Source organism: Petromyzon marinus, chromosome 70 (assembly GCF_048934315.1).
Source record: "Petromyzon marinus isolate PM22_M1 ecotype Great Lakes invasive population chromosome 70, UKy_Petmar_22M1.pri1.0, whole genome shotgun sequence".
Taxonomy (NCBI): Eukaryota; Metazoa; Chordata; class Hyperoartia; order Petromyzontiformes; family Petromyzontidae; genus Petromyzon; species Petromyzon marinus.
The window spans coordinates 99,825-121,932 of NC_133736.1; the positions used below are offsets into that span (position 1 = coordinate 99,825).

Sequence of the window (22,108 nt, forward strand, 5' to 3'; positions counted from 1 at the left end):
GTCGCCCCCCTCGTCAGCCATCTTGTCGCCCCCCTCGTCAGCCATCTTGTCGCCCCCCTCGTCAGCCATCTTGTCACCCCCCTCGTCAGCCATCTTGTCGCCCCCCTCGTCAGCCATCTTGTCACCCCCCTCGTCAGCCATCTTGTCACCCCCCTTGTCAGCCATCTTGTCGCCCCCCTCGTCAGCCATCTTGTCACCTCCCTCGTCAGCCATCTTGTCACCCCCTTGTCAGCCATCTTGTCGCCCCCCTCGTCAGCCATCTTGTCGCCCCCCTCGTCAGCCATCTTGTCACCCCCCTTGTCAGCCATCTTGTCACCCCTCGTCAGCCATCTTGTCACCCCCCTCGTCAGCCATCTTGTCACCCCCCTCGTCAGCCATCTTGTCGCCCCCCTCGTCAACCATCTTGTCACCCCCCTCGTCAGCCATCTTGTCACCCCCCTCGTCAGCCATCTTGTCGCCCCCCTCGTCAGCCATCTTGTCGCCCCCCTCGTCAGCCATCTTGTCGCCCCCCTCGTCAGCCATCTTGTCACCCCCCTCGTCAGCCATCTTGTCACCCCCCTCGTCAGCCATCTTGTCACCCCCCTCGTCAGCCATCTTGTCACCCCCCTTGTCAGCCATCTTGTCGCCCCCCTCGTCAGCCATCTTGTCACCTCCCTCGTCAGCCATCTTGTCACCCCCTCGTCAGCCATCTTGTCGCCCCCCTCGTCAGCCATCTTGTCACCCCCCTTGTCAGCCATCTTGTCACCCCTCGTCAGCCATCTTGTCACCCCCCTCGTCAGCCATCTTGTCACCCCCCTCGTCAGCCATCTTGTCGCCCCCCTCGTCAACCATCTTGTCACCCCCCTCGTCAGCCATCTTGTCACCCCCCTCGTCAGCCATCTTGTCGCCCCCCTCGTCAGCCATCTTGTCGCCCCCCTCGTCAGCAATCTTGTCGCCCCCCTTGTCAGCCATCTTGTCACCCCCCCTCGTCAGCCATCTTGTCGCCCTCCTCGTCAGCCATCTTGTCACGCCCCTCGTCAGCCATCTTGTCGCCCCCCTCGTCAGCCATCTTGTCACCCCCCCTCGTCAGCCATCTTGTCGCCCCCCTCGTCAGCCATCTTGTCGCCCCCCTCGTCAGCCATCTTGTCACCCCCCTCATCAGCCATCTTGTCACCTCCCTCGTCAGCCATCTTGTCGCCTCCCTCGTCAGCCATCTTGTCGCCCCCCTTGTCAGCCATCTTGTCACCCCCCTCGTCAGCCATCTTGTCACCCCCCCTCGTCAGCCATCTTGTCACCCCCCTCGTCAGGCATCTTGTCGCCCCCCTCGTCAGCCATCTTGTCGCCCCCCTCGTCAGCCATCTTGTCGCCCCCCCTCCCCCTTCCCAACGTCGCGTCACTTGGTCACGGCCATGCGTGAGAGGCGCTTGAGGCGTTTCTTCATCTCGAGGGGGAACTTCTCGTAGCAGCGCTTGCACACGGGCTTCATGTCGAACTCCACAAAGCGGTTCCTGCACAGAGACAAAGATCGCCCCCCCCCCGCCCCCCCCCATGTAAGGCTTCTGAACAGGCCGCACCGGGCAAGTGCCGTGGCGAGGGTTTGCCATGGGTTTATTTGCCACCAGTGGCCGTGAGCGGGACTCAAACCACCAACCACTGTGCTACTGCTACCCACACGAGACAAAGACCCCCCCAACCACCCCCCGTAAAGCCTTAACAGACTGTTGCAGCACCTATGAAGGCTACCGGCACTGTGGCACACGAGGGGGTGGGTGGCCAACACCACGCCCGGCCACCTTTGTCTCCCCAGTGGCGAAGTTTACACACCGCATCAGTTAACCTGTGTGAGCCGGTGGGCCTCTGTGTGAGCCCGTGGGCCTCTGTATGAGCCCGTGGGCCTCTGTGTGAGCCCGTGGGCCTCTGTGTGAGCCCGTGAGCCTCTGTCTGAGCCCGTGGGCCTCTGTATGAGCCCGTGGGGCTTTGTGTGAGCTCGTGGGCCCCTGTGTGAGGTCGTGGGCCTCTGTGTGAGCCCGTGGGGCTTTGTGTGAGCCCGTGGGCCTCTGTGTGAGGTCGTGGGCCTCTATGTGAGCCCGTGGGCCACTGTGTGAGTCCGTGGGCCTCTGTGTGAGCCCGTGGGCCTCTTGTGAGGTCGTGGGCCTCTGTGTGAGGTCGTGGGCCTCTATGTGAGCCCGTGGGCCACTGTGTGAGTCCGTGGGCCTCTGTGTGAGCCCGTGGGCCTCTTGTGAGGTCGTGGGACTCTGTGTGAGGTCGTGGGACTCTGTGTAAGCCCGTGGGTCTCTGTGTGAGCCCGTGGGCCTTTGTGTGAGCCCGTGGGCTTCTGTGTGCGGTTGTGGGCCTCTCTGTGAGCCTGTGGGCCTCTGTGAGTCCGTGGGCCTTTGTATCGGCCTGTGGGTCTCTGTGTCGGCCTGTGGACCTCTGTGAGTCCGTGGGCCTCTGTGTGAGCCCGTAGGCCACTGTGTGAGTCCATAGGCCTCTATGTGAGCCCGTAGGCCTCTGTGTGAGCCCGTGGACCTCTGTGTGAGTCCGTGGGCCTCTGTGTGAGGTCGTGGGATTCTGTGTGAGCCCGTGGACTTCTGTGAGTCCGTGGGCCTCTGTATCAGCCTGTGGGTCTCTGTGTCGGCCTGTGGACCTCTGTGTGTGGCATCGGCTGGCATGGTGAATGGACAGGGGGTGCTAGGAATCGCTGGGCACAGTCAGGAGCTGTTAATTCAACGCCCACCCAGAAGACGGAGCGAGCAAGCTGATGACGTTTGCTATGATGGTGACGATGTTGATGGCGACGATGTTGATGGCGACGATGTTGATGGCGATGCTGCTGATGACGTGAGGCTCTTACTTGAGTGTGAGCCGGGTGCTACACGTGGAGCAGCAGAAGCAGGAGATGCACCAGGCCTTGTTAAGCGCAGACACGACTGAGACACGCGGAGACACGCGGGGACATTGAGACACGTGTTAGACACGCGGGGACACTGAGACACATGGGGACACGGAGACACGCGGAGACACACGGGGACACACGGGAACATTGAGACATGCTGAGACACGCGGAGAAACACGGGGACATTGTGACACGTAGAGATACGCGGAGATATTGGGACACTCAGAGACACGCGGAGATACACGGGGACACACGGGGACATTGAGACACGCAGAGACACGCGGAGATACATGGAGAAACACGGGGACATTGTGACACGTGGAGACACACGGAGATATTGAGACATGCAGAGACATTCGGTAAAACCCACGGTGACATTGAGACATGCAGTGACACGCGCGGGGACGATCCTGTTGATGGTAGTCACAGTGGCGACGATGATGACGACGATGACGATGATGACGATGATGACGATGACGATGATGACGATGATGACGACGATGACGATGATGATGACGATGATGACGATGATGACGATGGTGTTCTGACGCTGGCTCACCATCCCCTCCGATGACGTGGTTGCAGTGGTAGCAGACATCTCCAAACATCTGTGGGCAGACACAACCTCTCACGTGAGTAGCCCTCACCCCCCACCTACAAAAACAAAGGTCCCCCGTGTAGCCTCTAACAGGGCTATAGGGGCAAGTGCTGTGAGTAGCGAGCAGCAGCTGTAGACACACAGACAAAGGTCCGCCGTGTAGCCTCTAACAGGCTGTGGGGGCAAGTGCTGTGAGTAGCGAGCAGCAGCTGTAGACACACAGACAAAGGTCCCCCGTGTAGCCTCTAGCAGGCTGTAGGGGCAAGTGCTGTTAGCGAGCAGCACCTATAGACACACAGACAAAGGTCCCCCGTGTAGCCTCTAACAGGCTGTAGGGGCAAGTGCTGTTAGCGAGCAGCACCTATAGACACACAGACAAAGGTCCCCCGTGTAGCCTCTAACAGACTGTAGGGGCAAGTGCTGTTAGCGAGCAGCACCTGTGAAGGCTACCGGCACTGTGGCACACGAGGGGGTGGGTGGCCAGCACCACGCCCGGCCGCCTTTGTCTCCCCAGTTGGCGCTGTTTATGACAAACCGCACCAGGTGACTCATTTCAGGCAGAGTCGAACTAGGGGAGGCCCATACTACACGACATTATACACTACTACACTACATGATATACTACTACACTACTATATACTACTACACTACTACGCTACTATATACTACTACACTACATTATAAACTACTACGCTACTATATACCACTCCACATTATATACTACTACACTACATTATATACTACTACACTACATTATATACAACTACACTAAATTATATACTACACTACATTATATACTACTACAATACTTTATACTACTAAATACTACTACACTACTATATACTACTACACTACATTATATACTACTACACTACTATATACCACACTACATTATATACTACTACACTACTATATACTACTACACTACTATATACTACTACACTACTATATACTACTATACTACATGATATACTACTTCACCACTATATACTACTACACTACTATATACTACTACACTACTATATACTACTACACTACATTATATACTACTACACTACTATATACTACTACACTACTATATACTACTACAGTACATTATATACTACTACACTACATTATATACTACTACACTACATTATACACTACTACACTACACTATACACTACTACACTACTATACACTACTACACTACACTATACACTACTACACTACTATACACTACTACACTACACTATATACTACTACACTACATTATATACTACTACACTACACTATACACTACTACACTACTATATACTACTACACGACACAATATACTACTATACCACATTATATACTACTACACTACATGATATACTACTACACCACTATATACTACTACACCACTAAATACTACTACACTACTATATACTACTACACTACATTATATACTACTACACTGCATGGCTGTAGTGAGTCTCACTACAGCCAGGTGAGTCTCACCTGGCTGTAGTGAGACTCACCTGGCTGTAGTGAGACTCACCTGGCTGTAGTGAGACTCACCTGGCTGTAGTGAGTCTCACCTGGTTGTAGTGAGTCTCACCTGGCGATCGTCTCACCTGGCTGTAGTGAGACTCACCTGGCTGTAGTGAGTCTCACCTGGTTGTAGTGAGTCTCACCTGGCTGTAGTGTGTCTCACCTGGCTGTGGTGAGGCTCACCTGGTTGTGGTGAGTCTCAGCTGGCTGTAGTGAGACTCACCTGGCTGTAGTGAGTCTCACCTGGTTGTAGTGAGTCTCACCTGGCGATCGTCTCACCTGGCTGTAGTGAGACTCACCTGGCTGTAGTGAGTCTCACCTGGCTGTAGTGAGACTCACCTGGCTGTAGTGAGTCTCACCTGGCTGTAGTGAGTCTCACCTGGCTGTAGTGAGTCTCACCTGGCTGTGGTGAGACTCACCTGGTTGTGGTGAGTCTCAGCTGGCTGTAGTGAGACTCACCTGGTTATAGTGAGACTCACCTGGCGATCATCTCACCTGGCTGTAGTGAGTCTCACCTGGCGATCATCTCACCTGGTTGTAGTGAGTCTCACCTGGCGATCGACTCACCTGGTTGTAGTGAGTCTCACCTGGCTGTAGTGAGACTCACCTGGCTGTAGTGAGACTCACCTGGCTGTAGTGTCTCACCTGGCTGCAGTGAGTCTCACCTGGCAAGCGTCTCACCTGGCTGTAGTGAGTCTCACCTGGCTGTGGTGAGACTCACCTGGTTGTGGTGAGTCTCAGCTGGCTGTAGTGAGACTCACCTGGTTATAGTGAGACTCACCTGGCGATCACCTCACCTGGTTGTAGTGAGTCTCACCTGGCGATCATCTCACCTGGTTGTAGTGAGTCTCACCTGGCGATCGACTCACCTGGCTGTAGTGAGTCTCACCTGGCGATCGACTCACCTGGCTGCAGTGAGTCTCACCTGGCGAGCGTCTCACCTGGCTGTAGTGAGTCTCACCTGGCTGTGGTGAGACTCACCTGGTTGTGGTGAGTCTCAGCTGGCTGTAGTGAGACTCACCTGGTTATAGTGAGACTCACCTGGCGATCACCTCACCTGGTTGTAGTGAGTCTCACCTGGCAATCATCTCACCTGGCTGTAGTGAGCCTCACCTGACTGTAGTGAGTCTCACCTGGCGATCGACTCACCTGGCTGCAGTGAGTCTCACCTGGCGAGCGTCTCACCTGGCTGTAGTGAGTCTCACCTGGCTGTGGTGAGACTCACCTGGTTGTGGTGAGTCTCAGCTGGCTGTAGTGAGACTCACCTGGTTATAGTGAGACTCACCTGGCGATCACCTCACCTGGTTGTAGTGAGACTCACCTGGCGATCGACTCACCTGGTTGTAGTGAGACTCACCTGGCGAGCGTCTCACCTGGTTGTAGTGAGTCTCACCTGACTGTAGTGAGTCTCACCTGGCGATTGACTCACCTGGTTGTAGTGAGTCTCACCTGGCTGTGGTGAGACTCACCTGGCGATTGACTCACCTGGTTGTAGTGAGTCTCACCTGGTTGTAGTGAGTCTCACCTGGCGATCGACTCACCTGGTTGTAGTGAGTCTCACCTGGCTGTAGCGAGTCTCACCTGGCGATCGACTCACCTGGTTGTAGTGAGTCTCGCAGTACGCCAGCCCCCTCCGCTCGTAGTGACGCGTGCCAAAGAACGGCTTCTCACACCTGGCGCACACGAAGTGCTGCCCCGAGCACACACAACGCCGCGGACAAAGGCAAATGCAAAGGTCACCCACGTAGCCTCCGCCACACCGTCGGGGCAAGTGCCGTGAGCGAGCGGCGGCGGCGGCGGCGGCGGCGGCGAAGGCCGGCAACCCTGGCGGTCGATGGGGGCGTGGCGTGGGTTGGCCGGCGATTACGCCCGGCCGCTTACCAGGCACTCAGTTGAGGCCGAGTCGACCTAGGGGAGGGAGGAGGCACCCCCCGCGTCGCTCCGAACGCATCGCCAGCTCGTGAGCTTTCGCGGCCACGGATATTAAATTGTTGTTTTGTTGTTTTGTTGTTTTTTGACTTGAACCGTGGACGTTTCGCTACGGCCGTGGTGCAAACAGAGGGGGGGGGGGGGAGTCACTGTGGGCTCAGTTCCACCGCCACCACCGTCACCACCGCCTCCACCACCACCGCTACCGTCACCACCACCACCGCAAACGTCACCACCACCACCACCGCTAGTGTCACCACCACCACCGTCACCACCACCACCGTCACCACCGCTAGCGTCACCAACACCACCGCCACCGCTAGCGTCACCACCACCGTCACCACCACCACCGTCACCACCACCGTCACCACCGTCACCGCCACTTCCACCACCACCGCCACCGCCACCACCACCACAGCCATTGTCACCACCGCCACAACCACCGTCACCACCGCCACCACCACCGTCACCACCGCCACCACCACCGTCACCACCGCCACCACCACCACCGCTACCGTCACCGCCACCACCACCACCACCGTCACCACCACCGCTACCACCACCACCACCGCTACCGTCACCGCCACCACCGCCACCACCACCACCACCGTCACCACCACCACTACCATCATCACCACAACCACCACCACTACCGTCACCACCACAGCTACCATTAGCCCCACCACCACCACCACCCACCTCCACGTGCCACTGCTTGCCCAGTGCGTTGACGATTCGCTCTTCCACCGGCCTGCGGCAGGCGGCACAGATGGGCACGGCGCTCTTGTCGTGGCACGGCAGGCACAGCAGCCCAGCGGCGGGGGTCTCACGGGCAGCACCGGCACTCAGCTCCTTGCTGCCGGGAGGAGAAGAGCCACGCTCACCACCAACGCTCACCACCAACGCTCACCAACAACGCTCACCACCAACGCTCACCAACAACGCTCACCACCAACGCTCACCACCAACGCTCACCACCAACGCTCACCACCAACGCTCACCACCAACGCTCACCACCGCCACTCACCACCACTCAACACCACCACTCAACACCACTCACCACCACCGCTCATCACCGCCACCACCACCACCACTCACCACCACCACTCACCACCACCACTCACCAATACTCAACACCACCAGTCGCCACTCACCACCACCCACCACCACCACTCACCAATACTCAACACCACCAGTCGCCACTCACCACCACCCACCACCACCACTCACCAATACTCAACACCACTAGTCGCCACCGCCGCTCATCACCACTCACCACCACTCACCACCACCACCACACGTACATACACACACACGTACATACATACACAACAACAACCACCGCCATTCGCCACTAAGTGGCGGTGACGTCACCACGACGCTTGTGCCAGGCCATGTGCACCTTGAGGCCACGTGAAGTGTCGAACGCCCGCTGGCAGGAGGTCACGGGGCAGACCCAGATGCCACGGGTCGACTGACTGAGACGAGTGGCTGATGCACCACCTGTGCCCCCTACTGTGCCAACCTGCTGTGCTTTAGCCACCCGGCGCTCTGCTCATTGTTGTGAGCGTCGCTCCTCCGCCCTCCGTTGTTGTTGGAGGGCGACTGCCTCCAACTGCCCAGTAGCGTCCTTCATGAGCCTCCTCCACAGAGGCCGATCTTGACACTGCTGGTACCAGTCATCGGCAAGTCCACTCAGCTCCACGTCCTCCTGTACCACGTCACTCCATCTCTTCTCTAGCCCGTGCCGCGCTCATTTAGCCCCCTCTATCTGGCCGAACAAAAGCTGTTTCGGCATGCGGTGGCTGGGCATGCGGGCTACATGACCCAGCCAACGCAGCCTTGCCTGCAGGAGGAGCTCACCGATGGGACCTTGCCCAGATCTTTCAAGGAGTTGTGAGCTCCTCACACAATCCAGCCTGGTTAAACCCAGGACGGATCGTAGGCAGGCCAGCCTAAATGTTTCCAACCGGCGAAGAAGTTCCATTAGGGGGGTCCACGTTTCGCAGGCGTAGAGAAGGGAGGGAATGACCGTGGCCGAGAAGACCTGAAGCTTAGTGTGGAGCGACAGACCAGGTAGCTTCCACACAGCGTTACGCAACCGATGAAAAGATATTGCCGCTCGACTGATTCGGAGTGAGACCTCTGCTGTCAAACCGAAGCCGGTCATAAGAACACTGCCCAGGTATGGGAAACTCTCCACTCTCTCCACAACTGCCCCATCACCGATTGGGAGTTGTGGGGGTGGAGTGTCCGATGGTACAAAATACCCAGGCAGGTGCTTAGTTTTGGTGGGGCTGATGGTAAGGCCCCATCTCTTAGTGATACGCTCCAGTCTCAGCAGCAGCGTCTCCAACTCCTCCTGTGAATGAGCAGCTATTACCAAATCATCGGCATACATACACACACACACGTACACACACACACAGGCACACACACACGTACATACAAAGATACCCCATATAGCCTTAACAGACTGTAGGGGCAAGTGCTGTTAGCGAGCACCTACGAAGGCCGGAACGGTACACGAGGGGGTGGGTGGTCAGCACCACGCCCGACCGGCCTTGTTTCCCTAGTGGCGATGTTTACACACCGCACCGGGTACTCATTTGATGCTAAGTCGACCTAAGGGAGGCTCGGGACCGGTTCAGAGAATCGTCACCGGTGTTGGCCGTGAGCGGGAATCGAACCCGGGTTGCCAGGTTCATAGCGCAGCGTACCGCTAACCGCTGCACTATCGCTCCCCATTACATACACACACACACGTACACACACGTACACATACACACGTACACACACACATGTACACACACACACACGTATACACACACACACACGTACACACGTGTGTGTGTGTGTACGTGTGTGTACGTGTGTGTGTGTACGTGTGTGTACGTGTGTGTACGTGTGTGTGTGTACGATGTGTGTGTGTGTGTACGTGTGTGTGTGTACGTGTGTGTACGTGTGTGTGTGTACGTGTGTGTGTGTACGTGTGTGTGTGTGTACGTGTGTGTGTGTGTGTACGTGTGTGTGTGGTGTGTACGTGTGTGTGTGTGGTGTGTACGTGTGTGTGTGTACGTGTGTGTGTACGTGTGTGTGTGTACGTGTGTGTGTGTGTACGTGTGTGTGTGGTGTGTACGTGTGTGTGTGGTGTGTACGTGTGTGTGTACGTGTGTGTGTGTGTACGTGTGTGTGTGTACGTGTGTGTGTGTACGTGTGTGTGTGTGTACGTGTGTGTACGTGTGTGTGTGTACGTGTGTGTGTGTACGTGTGTACGTGTGTACGTGTACGTGTGTGTACGTGTGTGTGTGTACGTGTGTGTGTGTCTATGTGTGTGTGTCTGTGTGTACGTGTGTGTATACGTGTGTGTGTGTGTGTACGTGTGTGTGTGTGTACGTGTGTGTGTGCACGTGTGTGCGTACGTGTGTGTGTACGTGTGTGTGTGTGTACGTGTGTGTGTGTGTACGTGTGTGTGTGTGTACGTGTGTGTGTACGTGTGTGTGTGTGTACGTGTGTACGTGTGTGTGTACGTGTGTACGTGTGTGTACGTGTCTGTGTGTGTACGTGTGTGTGTGTGTGTACGTGTGTGTGTGTGTACGTGTGTGTGTGTACGTGTGTATGTGTGTGTGTGTGTACATGTGTGTGTGTACGTGTGTGTGTGTGTGTGTACGTGTGTGTGTGTACGTGTGTGTACGTGTGTGTAGGTGTATGTGTGTACGTGTGTGTGTATGTGTGTGTGTGTACGTGTGTGTGTGTGTAGGTGTGTGTGTGTACGTGTGTGTGTGTGTACGTGTGTGTGTGTGTATGTGTGTGTGTACGTGTGTGTACGTGTGTGTGTGTGTACGTGTGTGTACGTGTGTGTGTAGGTGTGTGTGTGTACGTGTGTGTATGTGTAGGTGTGTGTACGTGTGTACGTGTGGGTGTGTGTGTGTACGTGTGTGTGTGTAGGTGTGTGTGTGTATGTGTGTGTATGTGTGTGTGTAGGTGTGTACGTGTGTGTGTGTGTGTACGTGTGTGTGTGTAGGTGTGTGTGTGTGTAGGTGTGTGTGTGGTTTCAGGAAAGGGCGGTCCTGCACAGATGCCATATTTTCTGTCCGTCTGCTACAGCAGAGGTGTAGGGAATTCCAACAAGACCTACATCTCTGCTTTATTGACCTGGTCAAGGCCTATGATACCATCAGTAGGCCTGGGCTCTGGGTCATTCTTCGTGCTTTTGGAGTACCTGACCCTCTGCTCACGATCATTAAGGACCTTCATGATGGTGAGCGGGCCCGGGTAAAACTACGTGGCCGGGAGTCAGAGCCATTCCCTGTACACCTTGGGGTGCGACAGGGATGTCCTCTGGCTCCCACATTATTTAACATCTATTTTGACCACGTAGTTCGTGAAGCCTTCAATAGCTGTACCGGGGGAATCTCCATATGGTACAGATATAATGGGAGGCTAATCGATGCCCGGGTGCGGTCAAGGGATGGCTCCCTATTGCTCAACCACGTTATGTATGCTGATGACTTGGTAATAGCTGCTCAGTCAGAGGAGGAGTTGGAGACGCTGCTGCTGAGACTGGAGCGTGCCACTAAGAGGTGGGGCCTTACCATCAGCCCCACCAAAACTAAGCACCTGCCTGGGTATTTTGTACCATCGGACACTCCACCCCCACAACTCCCAATCGGTGATGGGGCAGTTGTGGAGAGAGTGGAGAGTTTCCCATACCTGGGCAGTGTGCTTATGACTGGCTCCAGTTTAACAGCAGAGGTCTCACTCCGAATCAGTCGAGCGGCAATATCTTTTCATCGGTTGCGTAACGCTGTGTGGAAGCTACCTGGTCTGTCGCTCCGCACTAAGCTTCAGGTCTTCTCGGCCACGGTCATTCCCTCCCTTCTCTACGCTTGCGAAACGTGGACCCCCCTAATGGAACATCTTCGCCGGTTAGAAACATTTAGGCTGACCTGCCTACGATCCATCCTGGGTTTAACCAGACTGGATTGTGTGAGGAGCTCACAAATCCTTGAAAGATCTGGGCAGGGTCCCATCGGTGAGCTCCTCCGGCAGGCAAGGCTGCGATGGCTGGGTCATGTAGCCCGCATGCCCAGCCACCGCATGCCGAAACAGCTTTTGTTTGGCCGGATTGAGGGGGCTAAGCGGGCGCGGCACGGGCTAGAGAAGAGATGGAGTGATGTGGTACAGGAGGACGTGGAGCTGAGTGGACTTGCCGATGACTGGTACCAGCGGTGTCAAGATCGGCCTCTGTGGAGGAGGCTCGTGAAGGATGCTACTGGGCAGTTGGAGGCAGTCGCCCTCCAACAACAACGGAGGGCGGAGGAGCGACGCTCACAACAGCGAGCGGAGCGCCGGGTGGCTAAAGCACAGCAGGTTGGCACAGTAGGGGGCACAGGTGGTGCATCAGCCAGTCATCTCAGTCAGTCGACCCGTGGCACCTGGGTCTGCCCCGTGACCTCCTGCCAGCGGGCGTTCGACACTTCACGTGGCCTCAGGGTGCACATAGCCTGGCACAAGCGTCGTGGTGACGTCACCGCCACTTAGTGGCGAATGGCGGTTGTTGTTGTTGTTGTATGTGTGTGTACGTGTGTGTGTACGTGTGTGTACGTGTGTGTACGTGTGTGTAGGTGTGTGTGTGCATGTGTGTGTGTAGGTGTGTGTGTGTATGTGTGTGTGTACGTGTGTGTGTGTACGTGTGTGTAGGTGTGTGTGTAGGTGTGTGTGTGTACGTGTGTGTGTGTAGGTGTGTGTATGTATGTGTGTGTGTATGTATGTGTGTGTCTGTGTATGTGTGTGTGTGTCTGTGTGTGTGTACGTGTGTGTGTGTGTACGTGTGTGTGTGTACGTGTGTGTGTGTGTACGTGTGTGTGTGTGTGTAGGTGTGTGTATGTGTGTGTATAGGTGTGTGTATGTGTGTAGGTGTGTGTGTATGTGTGTGTGTATGTGTGTGTGTCTGTGTGTGTGTATGTGTGTGTGTGTAGGTGTGTGTATGTGTGTAGGTGTGTATGTGTGTATGTGTGTATGTGTGTGTGTATGTGTGTGTATGTGTGTGTGTAGGTGTGTGTGTGTATGTGTGTATGTGTGTAGGTGTGTGTGTACACGTGTGTGTGTGTATGTGTGTACGTGTGTGTGTGTAGGTGTGTGTATGTGTGTGTGTGTATGTGTGTATGTGTGTGTAGGTGTGTGTGTAGGTGTGTGTGTGTGTATGTATGTGTGTGTGTACGTGTGTGTGTCTGTGTGATGGGGAGCGATAGTGTAGCGGTTAGCGCACTGCACTATGAACCTGGCGACCCGGGTTCGATTCCAGCTCACGGCCAACACCAGTGACGATTATCTGAACCGGTCCTGGGCCTCCCCTAGGTCGACTCAGCCTCAAAAATGAGTACCTGGTGCGGTGTGTAAACATTGCCACTAGGGAGACAAAGGCGGTCGGGCGTGGTGTTGGCCACCCACCCCCTCGTGTACCGTTCCGGCCTTCATAAGTGCTCGCGAACAGCACTTGCCCCTACAGTCTGTTAAGGCTATATGGGGGATCTTTGTTTATCTTTGTTTGTGTCTGTGTGTACGTGTGTGTGTATGTGTGTGTATGTGTGTATGTATGTGTGTACGTGTGTGTGTATGTATACACGTGTATGTGTAGGTGTGTGTGTGTGTGTAGGTGCGTGTGTGTATGTGTGTAGGTGTATGTGTGTAGGTGTGTGTGTGTGTAGGTGTGTGTGTGTGTATGTGTGTGTGTAGGTGTGTGTGTGTATGTGTGTGTACGTGTGTAGGTGTGTGTGTGTGTATGTATGTGTGTGTATGTGTGTGTGTGTGTTCTCACCCGCACTGGGAGCAGTTGAAGTGGTGGGCGTGGTGAGGATCGCCGCCCACCACGAGCGGCTCCTCGTCGATGGAGCCGTGGCAGCGGTGGCAGCGGAACCGCTGGGAGCGCTGCCAGCGGTGCTCCTCGCCGCACGCGTGGCAAAGGTTCCTGGCGGCAAAACAGAGGCCGGCAAGACCTTAGAGCACAAGCAACCGGGATGAGAAAAACAGGAGGAGCGGGAAGCGAGAGGGAAGCGAGCGGGAGGCGAGAGGGAAGCGAGCGGGAAGCGAGCGGGAAGCGAGAGGGAAGCGAGCGGGAAGCGAGCGGGAAGCGAGAGGGAAGCGTGTGGGAAGCGAGCGAGAAGCGTGAGAGAAGCGTGCGAGAAGCGTGAGAGAAGCGTGCGAGAAGCGTGAGAGAAGCGTGAGAGAAGCGTGTGAGAAGCGTGTGTGAAGCGTGTGAGAAGCGTGAGAGAAGCGTGTGTGAAGTGTGTGTGAAGCGTGAGAGAAGCGTGTGTGAAGCGTGAGAGAAGCGTGTGTGAAGCGTGAGAGAAGCGTGAGAGAAGCGTGAGAGAAGCGTGTGAGAAGCGTGTGAGAAGCGTGAGTGAAGCATGAGTGAAGCATGAGTGAAGCGTGTGAGAAGCGTGAGAAAAGCGTGAGTGAAGCGTGAGAGAAGCGTGTGAGAAGCGTGAGAGAAGCGTGAGATAAGCCTGTGAGAAGCGTGTGTGGAGCGTGTGAGAAGCGTGAGAGAAGCGTGTGAGAAGCGTGTGAGAAGCGTGAGAGAAGCGTGTGTGGAGCGTGTGAGAAGCGTGTGAGAAGCGTGTGTGGAGCGTGTGAGAAGCGTGTGAGAAGCGTGTGTGGAGCATGTGAGAAGCGTGTGAGAAGCGTGTGTGGAGCGTGTGAGAAGCGTGAGAGAAGCGTGTGAGAAGCGTGAGAGAAGCGTGTGTGAAGTGTGTGTGAAGCGTGAGAGAAGCGTGTGTGAAGCGTGAGAGAAGCGTGTGTGAAGCGTGAGAGAAGCGTGAGAGAAGCGTGAGAGAAGCGTGTGAGAAGCGTGTGAGAAGCGTGAGTGAAGCGTGAGAGAAGCGTGTGAGAAGCGTGAGAGAAGCGTGTGAGAAGCGTGAGTGAAGCGTGAGTGAAGTGTGTGAGAAGCGTGAGAAAAGCGTGAGTGAAGCGTGAGAGAAGCGTGTGAGAAGCGTGAGTGAAGCGTGAGTGAAGTGTGTGAGAAGCGTGAGAAAAGCGTGAGTGAAGCGTGAGAGAAGCGTGTGAGAAGCGTGAGAGAAGCGTGAGAGAGGCCTGTGAGAAGCGTGTGTGGAGCGTGTGAGAAGCTTGAGAGAAGCGTGTGAGAAGCGTGTGAGAAGCGTGAGAGAAGCGTGTGTGGAGCATGTGAGAAGCGTGTGAGAAGCGTGTGTGGAGCGTGTGAGAAGCGTGAGTGAAGCGTGTTCCCACCTGCCGTCAGAGCGCACGAAGCCGGCTTCTGCCAGCGTGGAGCGGCAGCGGCAGCACGAGAAGCGTGTGAGAAGCGTGTGAGAAGCGTGTGAGAAGCGTGAGTGAAGCGTGTGAGAAGCGTGTGAGAACCGTGAGTGAAGCGTGCTCCCACCTGCCGTCAGAGCGCACGAAGCCTGCTTCTGCCAGCGTGGAGCGTGAGAGAAGCGTGAGAGAAGCGTGAGTGAAGCGTGAGAGAAGCGTGAGTGAAGCATGAGAGAAGCGTGAGAGAAGCGTGAGTGAAGCGTGAGAGAAGCGTGTGAGAAGCGTGAGAGAAGAGTGTGAGAAGCGTGGAGAAGCGTGAGAGAAGCGTGAGTGAAGCGTGAGTGAAGCGTGCTCCCACCTGCCGTCAGAGCGCACGAAGCCTGCTTCTGCCAGCGTGGAGCGGCAGCGGCAGCACGAGAAGCGTGAGATAGCATGAGAGACGCGTGAGAGAAGCGTGAGAGAAGCGTGTGAGAAGCGTGTGAGAAGCGTGAGTGAAGCGTGTTCCCACATGCCGTCAGAGCGCACGAAGCCGGCTTCTGCCAGCGTGGAGCGGCAGCGGCAGCACGAGAAGCGTGAGTGAAGCGTGTGAAGCGTGAGAGAAGCGTGAGTGAAGCGTGTGAGAAGCGTGTGAGAAGCGTGAGAGAAGCGTGTGAGAAGCGTGAGAGAAGCGTGAGAGAAGCGTGAGAGAAGCGTGAGAGAAGCATGAGTGAAGCGTGCTCCCAGCTGCCGTCAGAGCGCACGAAGCCGGCTTCTGCCAGCGTGGAGCGGCAGCGGCAGCACGAGAAGCGTGTGAGAAGCGTGTGAGAAGCGTGTGAGAAGCGTGAGTAAAGCGTCAGTGAAGCGTGTGAGAAGCGTGTGAGAAGCGTGAGTGAAGCGTGCTCCCACCTGCCATCAGAGCGCACGAAGCCTGCTTCTGCCAGCGTGGAGCGGCAGCGGCAGCACGAGAAACGTGAGTGAAGCATGTGAGAAGCGTGAGAGAAGCGTGAGAGAAGCGTGAGTGAAGCATGTGAGAAGCGTGAGAGAAGCGTGTGAGAAGCGTGAGTGAAGCGTGAGAGAAGCGTGAGTGAAGCGTGCTCCCACCTGCCGTCAGAGCGCACGAAGCCTGCTTCTGCCAGCGTGGAGCGTGAGAGAAGCGAGTGAGAAGCGTGAGAGAAGCGTGAGAGAAGCGTGAGAGAAGCGTGAGTGAAGCGTGAGAGAAGCGTGAGTGAAGCGTGCTCCCACCTGCCGTCAGAGCGCACGAAGCCTGCTTCTGCCAGCGTGGAGCGGCAGCGGCAGCACGAGAAGCGTGAGAGAGCATGAGTGAAGCGTGTGAGAAGCGTGAGTGAAGCGTGCTCCCACCTGCCGTCAGAGCGCAAGAAGCCTACTTCTGCCAGCGTGGAGCGTGAGAGAAGCGTGAGAGAAGCGTGAGTGAAGCGTGAGAGAAGCGTGAGTGAAGCGTGAGAGAAGCGTGAGAGAAGCGTGAGTGAAGCGTGAGAGAAGCGTGTGAGAAGCGTAAGAGAAGAGTGTGAGAAGCATGGAGAAGCGTGAGAGAAGCGTGAGTGAAGCGTGAGTGAAGCGTGCTCCCACCTGCCGTCAGAGCGCACGAAGCCTGCTTCTGCCAGCGTGGAGCGTGAGAGAAGCGTGAGAGAAGCGTGAGTGAAGCGTGAGAGAAGCGTGAGTGAAGCGTGAGAGAAGCGTGAGAGAAGCGTGAGTGAAGCGTGAGAGAAGCGTGTGAGAAGCGTGAGAGAAGAGTGTGAGAAGCGTGGAGAAGCGTGAGAGAAGCGTGAGTGAAGCGTGTGAAGCGTGAGAGAAGCGTGAGTGAAGCGTGTGAGAAGCGTGTGAGAAGCGTGAGAGAAGCGTGTGAGAAGCGTGAGAGAAGCGTGTGAGAAGCGTGTGAGAAGCGTGAGTGAAGCGTGCTCCCACCTGCCGTCAGAGCGCACGAAGCCTGCTTCTGCCAGCGTGGAGCGTGAGAGAAGCGTGAGAGAAGCGTGAGTGAAGCGTGTGAGAAGCGTGAGTGAAGCGTGAGAGAAGCGTGAGAGAAGCGTGAGTGAAGCGTGAGTGAAGCGTGAGAGAAGCGTGTGAGAAGCGTGAGAGAAGAGTGTGAGAAGCGTGGAGAAGCGTGAGAGAAGCGTGAGTGAAGCGTGAGTGAAGCGTGCTCCCACCTGCCGTCAGAGCGCACGAAGCCTGCTTCTGCCAGCGTGGAGCGTGAGAGAAGCGTGAGAGAAGCGTGAGTGAAGCGTGAGAGAAGCGTGAGAGAAGCGTGAGAGAAGCGTGAGTGAAGCGTGAGAGAAGCGTGTGAGAAGCGTGAGAGAAGAGTGTGAGAAGCGTGGAGAAGCGTGAGAGAAGCGTGAGTGTAGCGTGAGTGAAGCGTGCTCCCACCTGCCGTCAGAGCGCACGAAGCCTGCTTCTGCCAGCGTGGAGCGTGAGAGAAGCGTGAGAGAAGCGTGAGTGAAGCGTGAGAGAAGCGTGAGTGAAGCGTGAGAGAAGCGTGAGAGAAGCGTGAGTGAAGCGTGAGAGAAGCGTGTGAGAAGCGTGAGAGAAGAGTGTGAGAAGCGTGGAGAAGCGTGAGAGAAGCGTGAGTGAAGCGTGAGTGAAGCGTGCTCCCACCTGCCATCAGAGCGCACGAAGCCTGCTTCTGCCAGCGTGGAGCGTGAGAGAAGCGTGAGAGAAGCGTGAGTGAAGCGTGAGAGAAGCGTGAGTGAAGCGTGAGAGAAGCGTGAGAGAAGCGTGAGTGAAGCGTGAGAGAAGCGTGTGAGAAGCGTGAGAGAAGAGTGTGAGAAGCGTGGAGAAGCGTGAGAGAAGCGTGAGTGAAGCGTGAGTGAAGCGTGCTCCCACCTGCCATCAGAGCGCACGAAGCCTGCTTCTGCCAGCGTGGAGCGGCAGCGGCAGCACGAGAAGCGTGAGAGAGCATGAGAGACGCGTGAGAGAAGCGTGAGAGAAGCGTGTGAGAAGCGTGTGAGAAGCATGAGTGAAGCGTGTTCCCACATGCCGTCAGAGCGCACGAAGCCGGCTTCTGCCAGCGTGGAGCGGCAGCGGCAGCACGAGAAGCGTGAGTGAAGCGTGTGAAGCGTGAGAGAAGCGTGAGTGAAGCGTGTGAGAAGCGTGTGAGAAGCGTGAGAGAAGCGTGTGAGAAGCGTGAGAGAAGCGTGAGAGACGCGTGAGAGAAGCGTGAGAGAAGCATGAGTGAAGCGTGCTCCCAGCTGCCGTCAGAGCGCACGAAGCCGGCTTCTGCCAGCGTGGAGCGGCAGCGGCAGCACGAGAAGCGTGTGAGAAGCGTGTGAGAAGCGTGTGAGAAGCGTGAGTGAAGCGTGAGTGAAGCGTGCTCCCACCTGCCGTCAGAGCGCACGAAGCCTGCTTCTGCCTGCGTGGAGCGGCAGCGGCAGCACGAGAAGCGTGAGTGAAGCATGTGAGAAGCGTAAGAGAAGCGTGAGAGAAGCGTGAGAGAAGCGTGAGTGAAGCGTGAGAGAAGCGTGAGTGAAGCGTGAGAGAAGAGTGTGAGAAGCGTGAGAGAAGAGTGTGAGAAGCGTGGAGAAGCGTGAGAGAAGCGTGTGAGAAGCGTGAGTGAAGCGTGCTCCCACCTGCCGTCAGAGCGCACGAAGCCTGCTTCTGCCAGCGTGGAGCGGCTGCAGCAGCACGAGAAGCGTGAGTGAAGCGTGTGTGAAGCGTGAGAGAAGCGTGTGAGAAGCGTGAGAGAAGAGTGTGAGAAGCGTGAGTGAAGCGTGAGAGAAGCGTGAGAGAAGCGTGAGTGAAGCGTGAGTGAAGCGTGAGAGAAGCGTGTGAGAAGCGTGAGAGAAGAGTGTGAGAAGCGTGGAGAAGCGTGAGAGAAGCGTGAGTGAAGCGTGAGTGAAGCGTGCTCCCACCTGCCGTCAGAGCGCACGAAGCCTGCTTCTGCCAGCGTGGAGCGTGAGAGAAGCGTGAGAGAAGCGTGAGTGAAGCGTGAGAGAAGCGTGAGAGAAGCGTGAGAGAAGCGTGAGTGAAGCGTGAGAGAAGCGTGTGAGAAGCGTGAGAGAAGAGTGTGAGAAGCGTGGAGAAGCGTGAGAGAAGCGTGAGTGTAGCGTGAGTGAAGCGTGCTCCCACCTGCCGTCAGAGCGCACGAAGCCTGCTTCTGCCAGCGTGGAGCGTGAGAGAAGCGTGAGAGAAGCGTGAGTGAAGCGTGAGAGAAGCGTGAGTGAAGCGTGAGAGAAGCGTGAGAGAAGCGTGAGTGAAGCGTGAGAGAAGCGTGTGAGAAGCGTGAGAGAAGAGTGTGAGAAGCGTGGAGAAGCGTGAGAGAAGCGTGAGTGAAGCGTGAGTGAAGCGTGCTCCCACCTGCCATCAGAGCGCACGAAGCCTGCTTCTGCCAGCGTGGAGCGGCAGCGGCAGCACGAGAAGCGTGAGAGAGCATGAGAGACGCGTGAGAGAAGCGTGAGAGAAGCGTGTGAGAAGCGTGTGAGAAGCATGAGTGAAGCGTGTTCCCACATGCCGTCAGAGCGCACGAAGCCGGCTTCTGCCAGCGTGGAGCGGCAGCGGCAGCACGAGAAGCGTGAGTGAAGCGTGTGAAGCGTGAGAGAAGCGTGAGTGAAGCGTGTGAGAAGCGTGTGAGAAGCGTGAGAGAAGCGTGTGAGAAGCGTGAGAGAAGCGTGAGAGACACGTGAGAGAAGCGTGAGAGAAGCATGAGTGAAGCGTGCTCCCAGCTGCCGTCAGAGCGCACGAAGCCGGCTTCTGCCAGCGTGGAGCGGCAGCGGCAGCACGAGAAGCGTGTGAGAAGCGTGTGAGAAGCGTGTGAGAAGCGTGAGTGAAGCGTGAGTGAAGCGTGCTCCCACCTGCCGTCAGAGCGCACGAAGCCTGCTTCTGCCTGCGTGGAGCGGCAGCGGCAGCACGAGAAGCGTGAGTGAAGCATGTGAGAAGCGTAAGAGAAGCGTGAGAGAAGCGTGAGAGAAGCGTGAGTGAAGCGTGAGAGAAGCGTGAGTGAAGCGTGAGAGAAGAGTGTGAGAAGCGTGAGAGAAGAGTGTGAGAAGCGTGGAGAAGCGTGAGAGAAGCGTGTGAGAAGCGTGAGTGAAGCGTGCTCCCACCTGCCGTCAGAGCGCACGAAGCCTGCTTCTGCCAGCGTGGAGCGGCTGCAGCAGCACGAGAAGCGTGAGTGAAGCGTGTGTGAAGCGTGAGAGAAGCGTGAGTGAAGCGTGAGAGAAGAGTGTGAGAAGCGTGAGAGAAGAGTGTGAGAAGCATGGAGAAGCGTGAGAGAAGCGTGTGAGAAGCGTGAGTGAAGCGTGCTCCCACCTGCCGTCAGAGCGCACGAAGCCTGCTTCTGCCAGCGTGGAGCGGCAGCGGCAGCACGAGAAGCAGGCCGGGTGCCAGGCGCGGCCCGCGGCTCGAATCACACGGCCCGCGATGAACTCCCCTGAGCAGCGACACAAGCGGCGATAACGTCACATTGTTAGAGTCACGTTGTATTTAATAATAACAATAGTCATGTGACAATAACAATAATGTGACATTGTTATAGTCATGTGACAATAACAATGTGACAATAACAATAATGTCACATTGTTATAGTCACGTGACAATAACAATGATGTCACATTGTTATAGTTATGTGACAATAACAATGTGACAATAACAATGTCACATTGTTATAGTCATGTGACAATAACAATGTGACAATAACAATAATGCCACATTGTTATAGTCACGTGACAATAACAATGATGTCACATTGTTATAGTCATGTGACAATAACAATGTGACAATAACAATGTCACATTGTTATAGTCACGTGACAATAACAATGATGTCACATTGTTATAGTCATGTGACAATAACAATGTGACAATAACAATAATGTCACATTGTTATAGTCACGTGACAATAACAATGATGTCACATTGTTATAGTCATGTGATCATAACAATAATGTCACATTGTTATAGTCACGTGACAATAACAATGGTATTGTATTGTGTTTAATAATGTCACATTGTTATAGTCACGTGATCATAATGATAATAATGTCACATTGTTAGAGTTATGTGACGATAATAACAATAATGTCACATTGTTATAGTCATGTGACAATAATAATAATGTCACATTGTTATAGTCATGTGACAATAACAATGGTATTGTATTGTTTAATAATAATATCACATTGTTATAGTCACGTGATCATAACAATGTGACAATAACAATATCACATTGTTATAGTCATGTGACAATAACAATAATGTCACATTGTTAGAGTCATGTTGTATTTAATGATGTGACGATAACAATGGTATGGCATTGTATTTAATAATAATGTGACAATAACAATGTTATGGTATTGTGTTCAATAATAATGTGACAATAACAATGGTATGGTATTGTGTTTAATAATAATGTGACAATAACAATGGTATGGCATTGTATTTAATAATGTGACAATAACGATCGTATGGTATTTAATAATAATGTGACAATAACAATGGTATGGCATTGTATTTAATAATAATGTGACAACAACAATGGTATGGCATTGTATTTAATAATAATGTGACAATAACAATGGTATGGCATTGTGTTTAATAATGTGACAATAACAATGGAATGGCATTGTATTTAATAATAATGTGACAATAACAATGGTATGGCATTGTATTTAATAATAATGTGACAATAACAATGGTATGGTATTGTGTTTAATAATAATGTGACAATAACAATGGTATGGCATTGTATTTAATAATGTGACAATAACGATGGTATGGTATTTCATAATGTGACAATAACAATGGTATGGCATTGTATTTAATAACAATGTTACAATAACAATAGTATGGTATTGTATTTAATAATAATGTGACAATAACAATGGTGTGGCATTGTATTTAATAATAATGTGACAATAACAATGGTATGGTATTGTATTTAATAATAATGTGACAATAACAATGGTATTGTAGTATTTAATAATAATGTGACAATAACAATGGTAT

At 54.4% G+C, this 22,108-nt stretch overlaps 1 protein-coding gene across 1 annotated transcript in view; it reads right to left on the minus strand.

The window, feature by feature from the left end:
- Positions 1-1,355: 1,355 nt before the first annotated feature.
- LOC142906746 (LIM and senescent cell antigen-like-containing domain protein 1) overlaps positions 1,356-22,108 on the minus strand; it is a 42,122-nt gene continuing 21,369 nt past the window's right edge. The window contains exons 5-11 of the mRNA XM_076055158.1: positions 20,415-20,535; positions 13,738-13,887; positions 7,617-7,773; positions 6,586-6,678; positions 3,435-3,483; positions 2,834-2,909; positions 1,356-1,487 (exon numbers count right to left, since the gene is read on the minus strand). Of these exons, the coding sequence (XP_075911273.1) occupies positions 1,373-1,487; positions 2,834-2,909; positions 3,435-3,483; positions 6,586-6,678; positions 7,617-7,773; positions 13,738-13,887; positions 20,415-20,535 (761 nt within the window). The 3' untranslated portion in view covers positions 1,356-1,372. The remainder of the gene's footprint in view (positions 1,488-2,833; positions 2,910-3,434; positions 3,484-6,585; positions 6,679-7,616; positions 7,774-13,737; positions 13,888-20,414; positions 20,536-22,108) is intronic.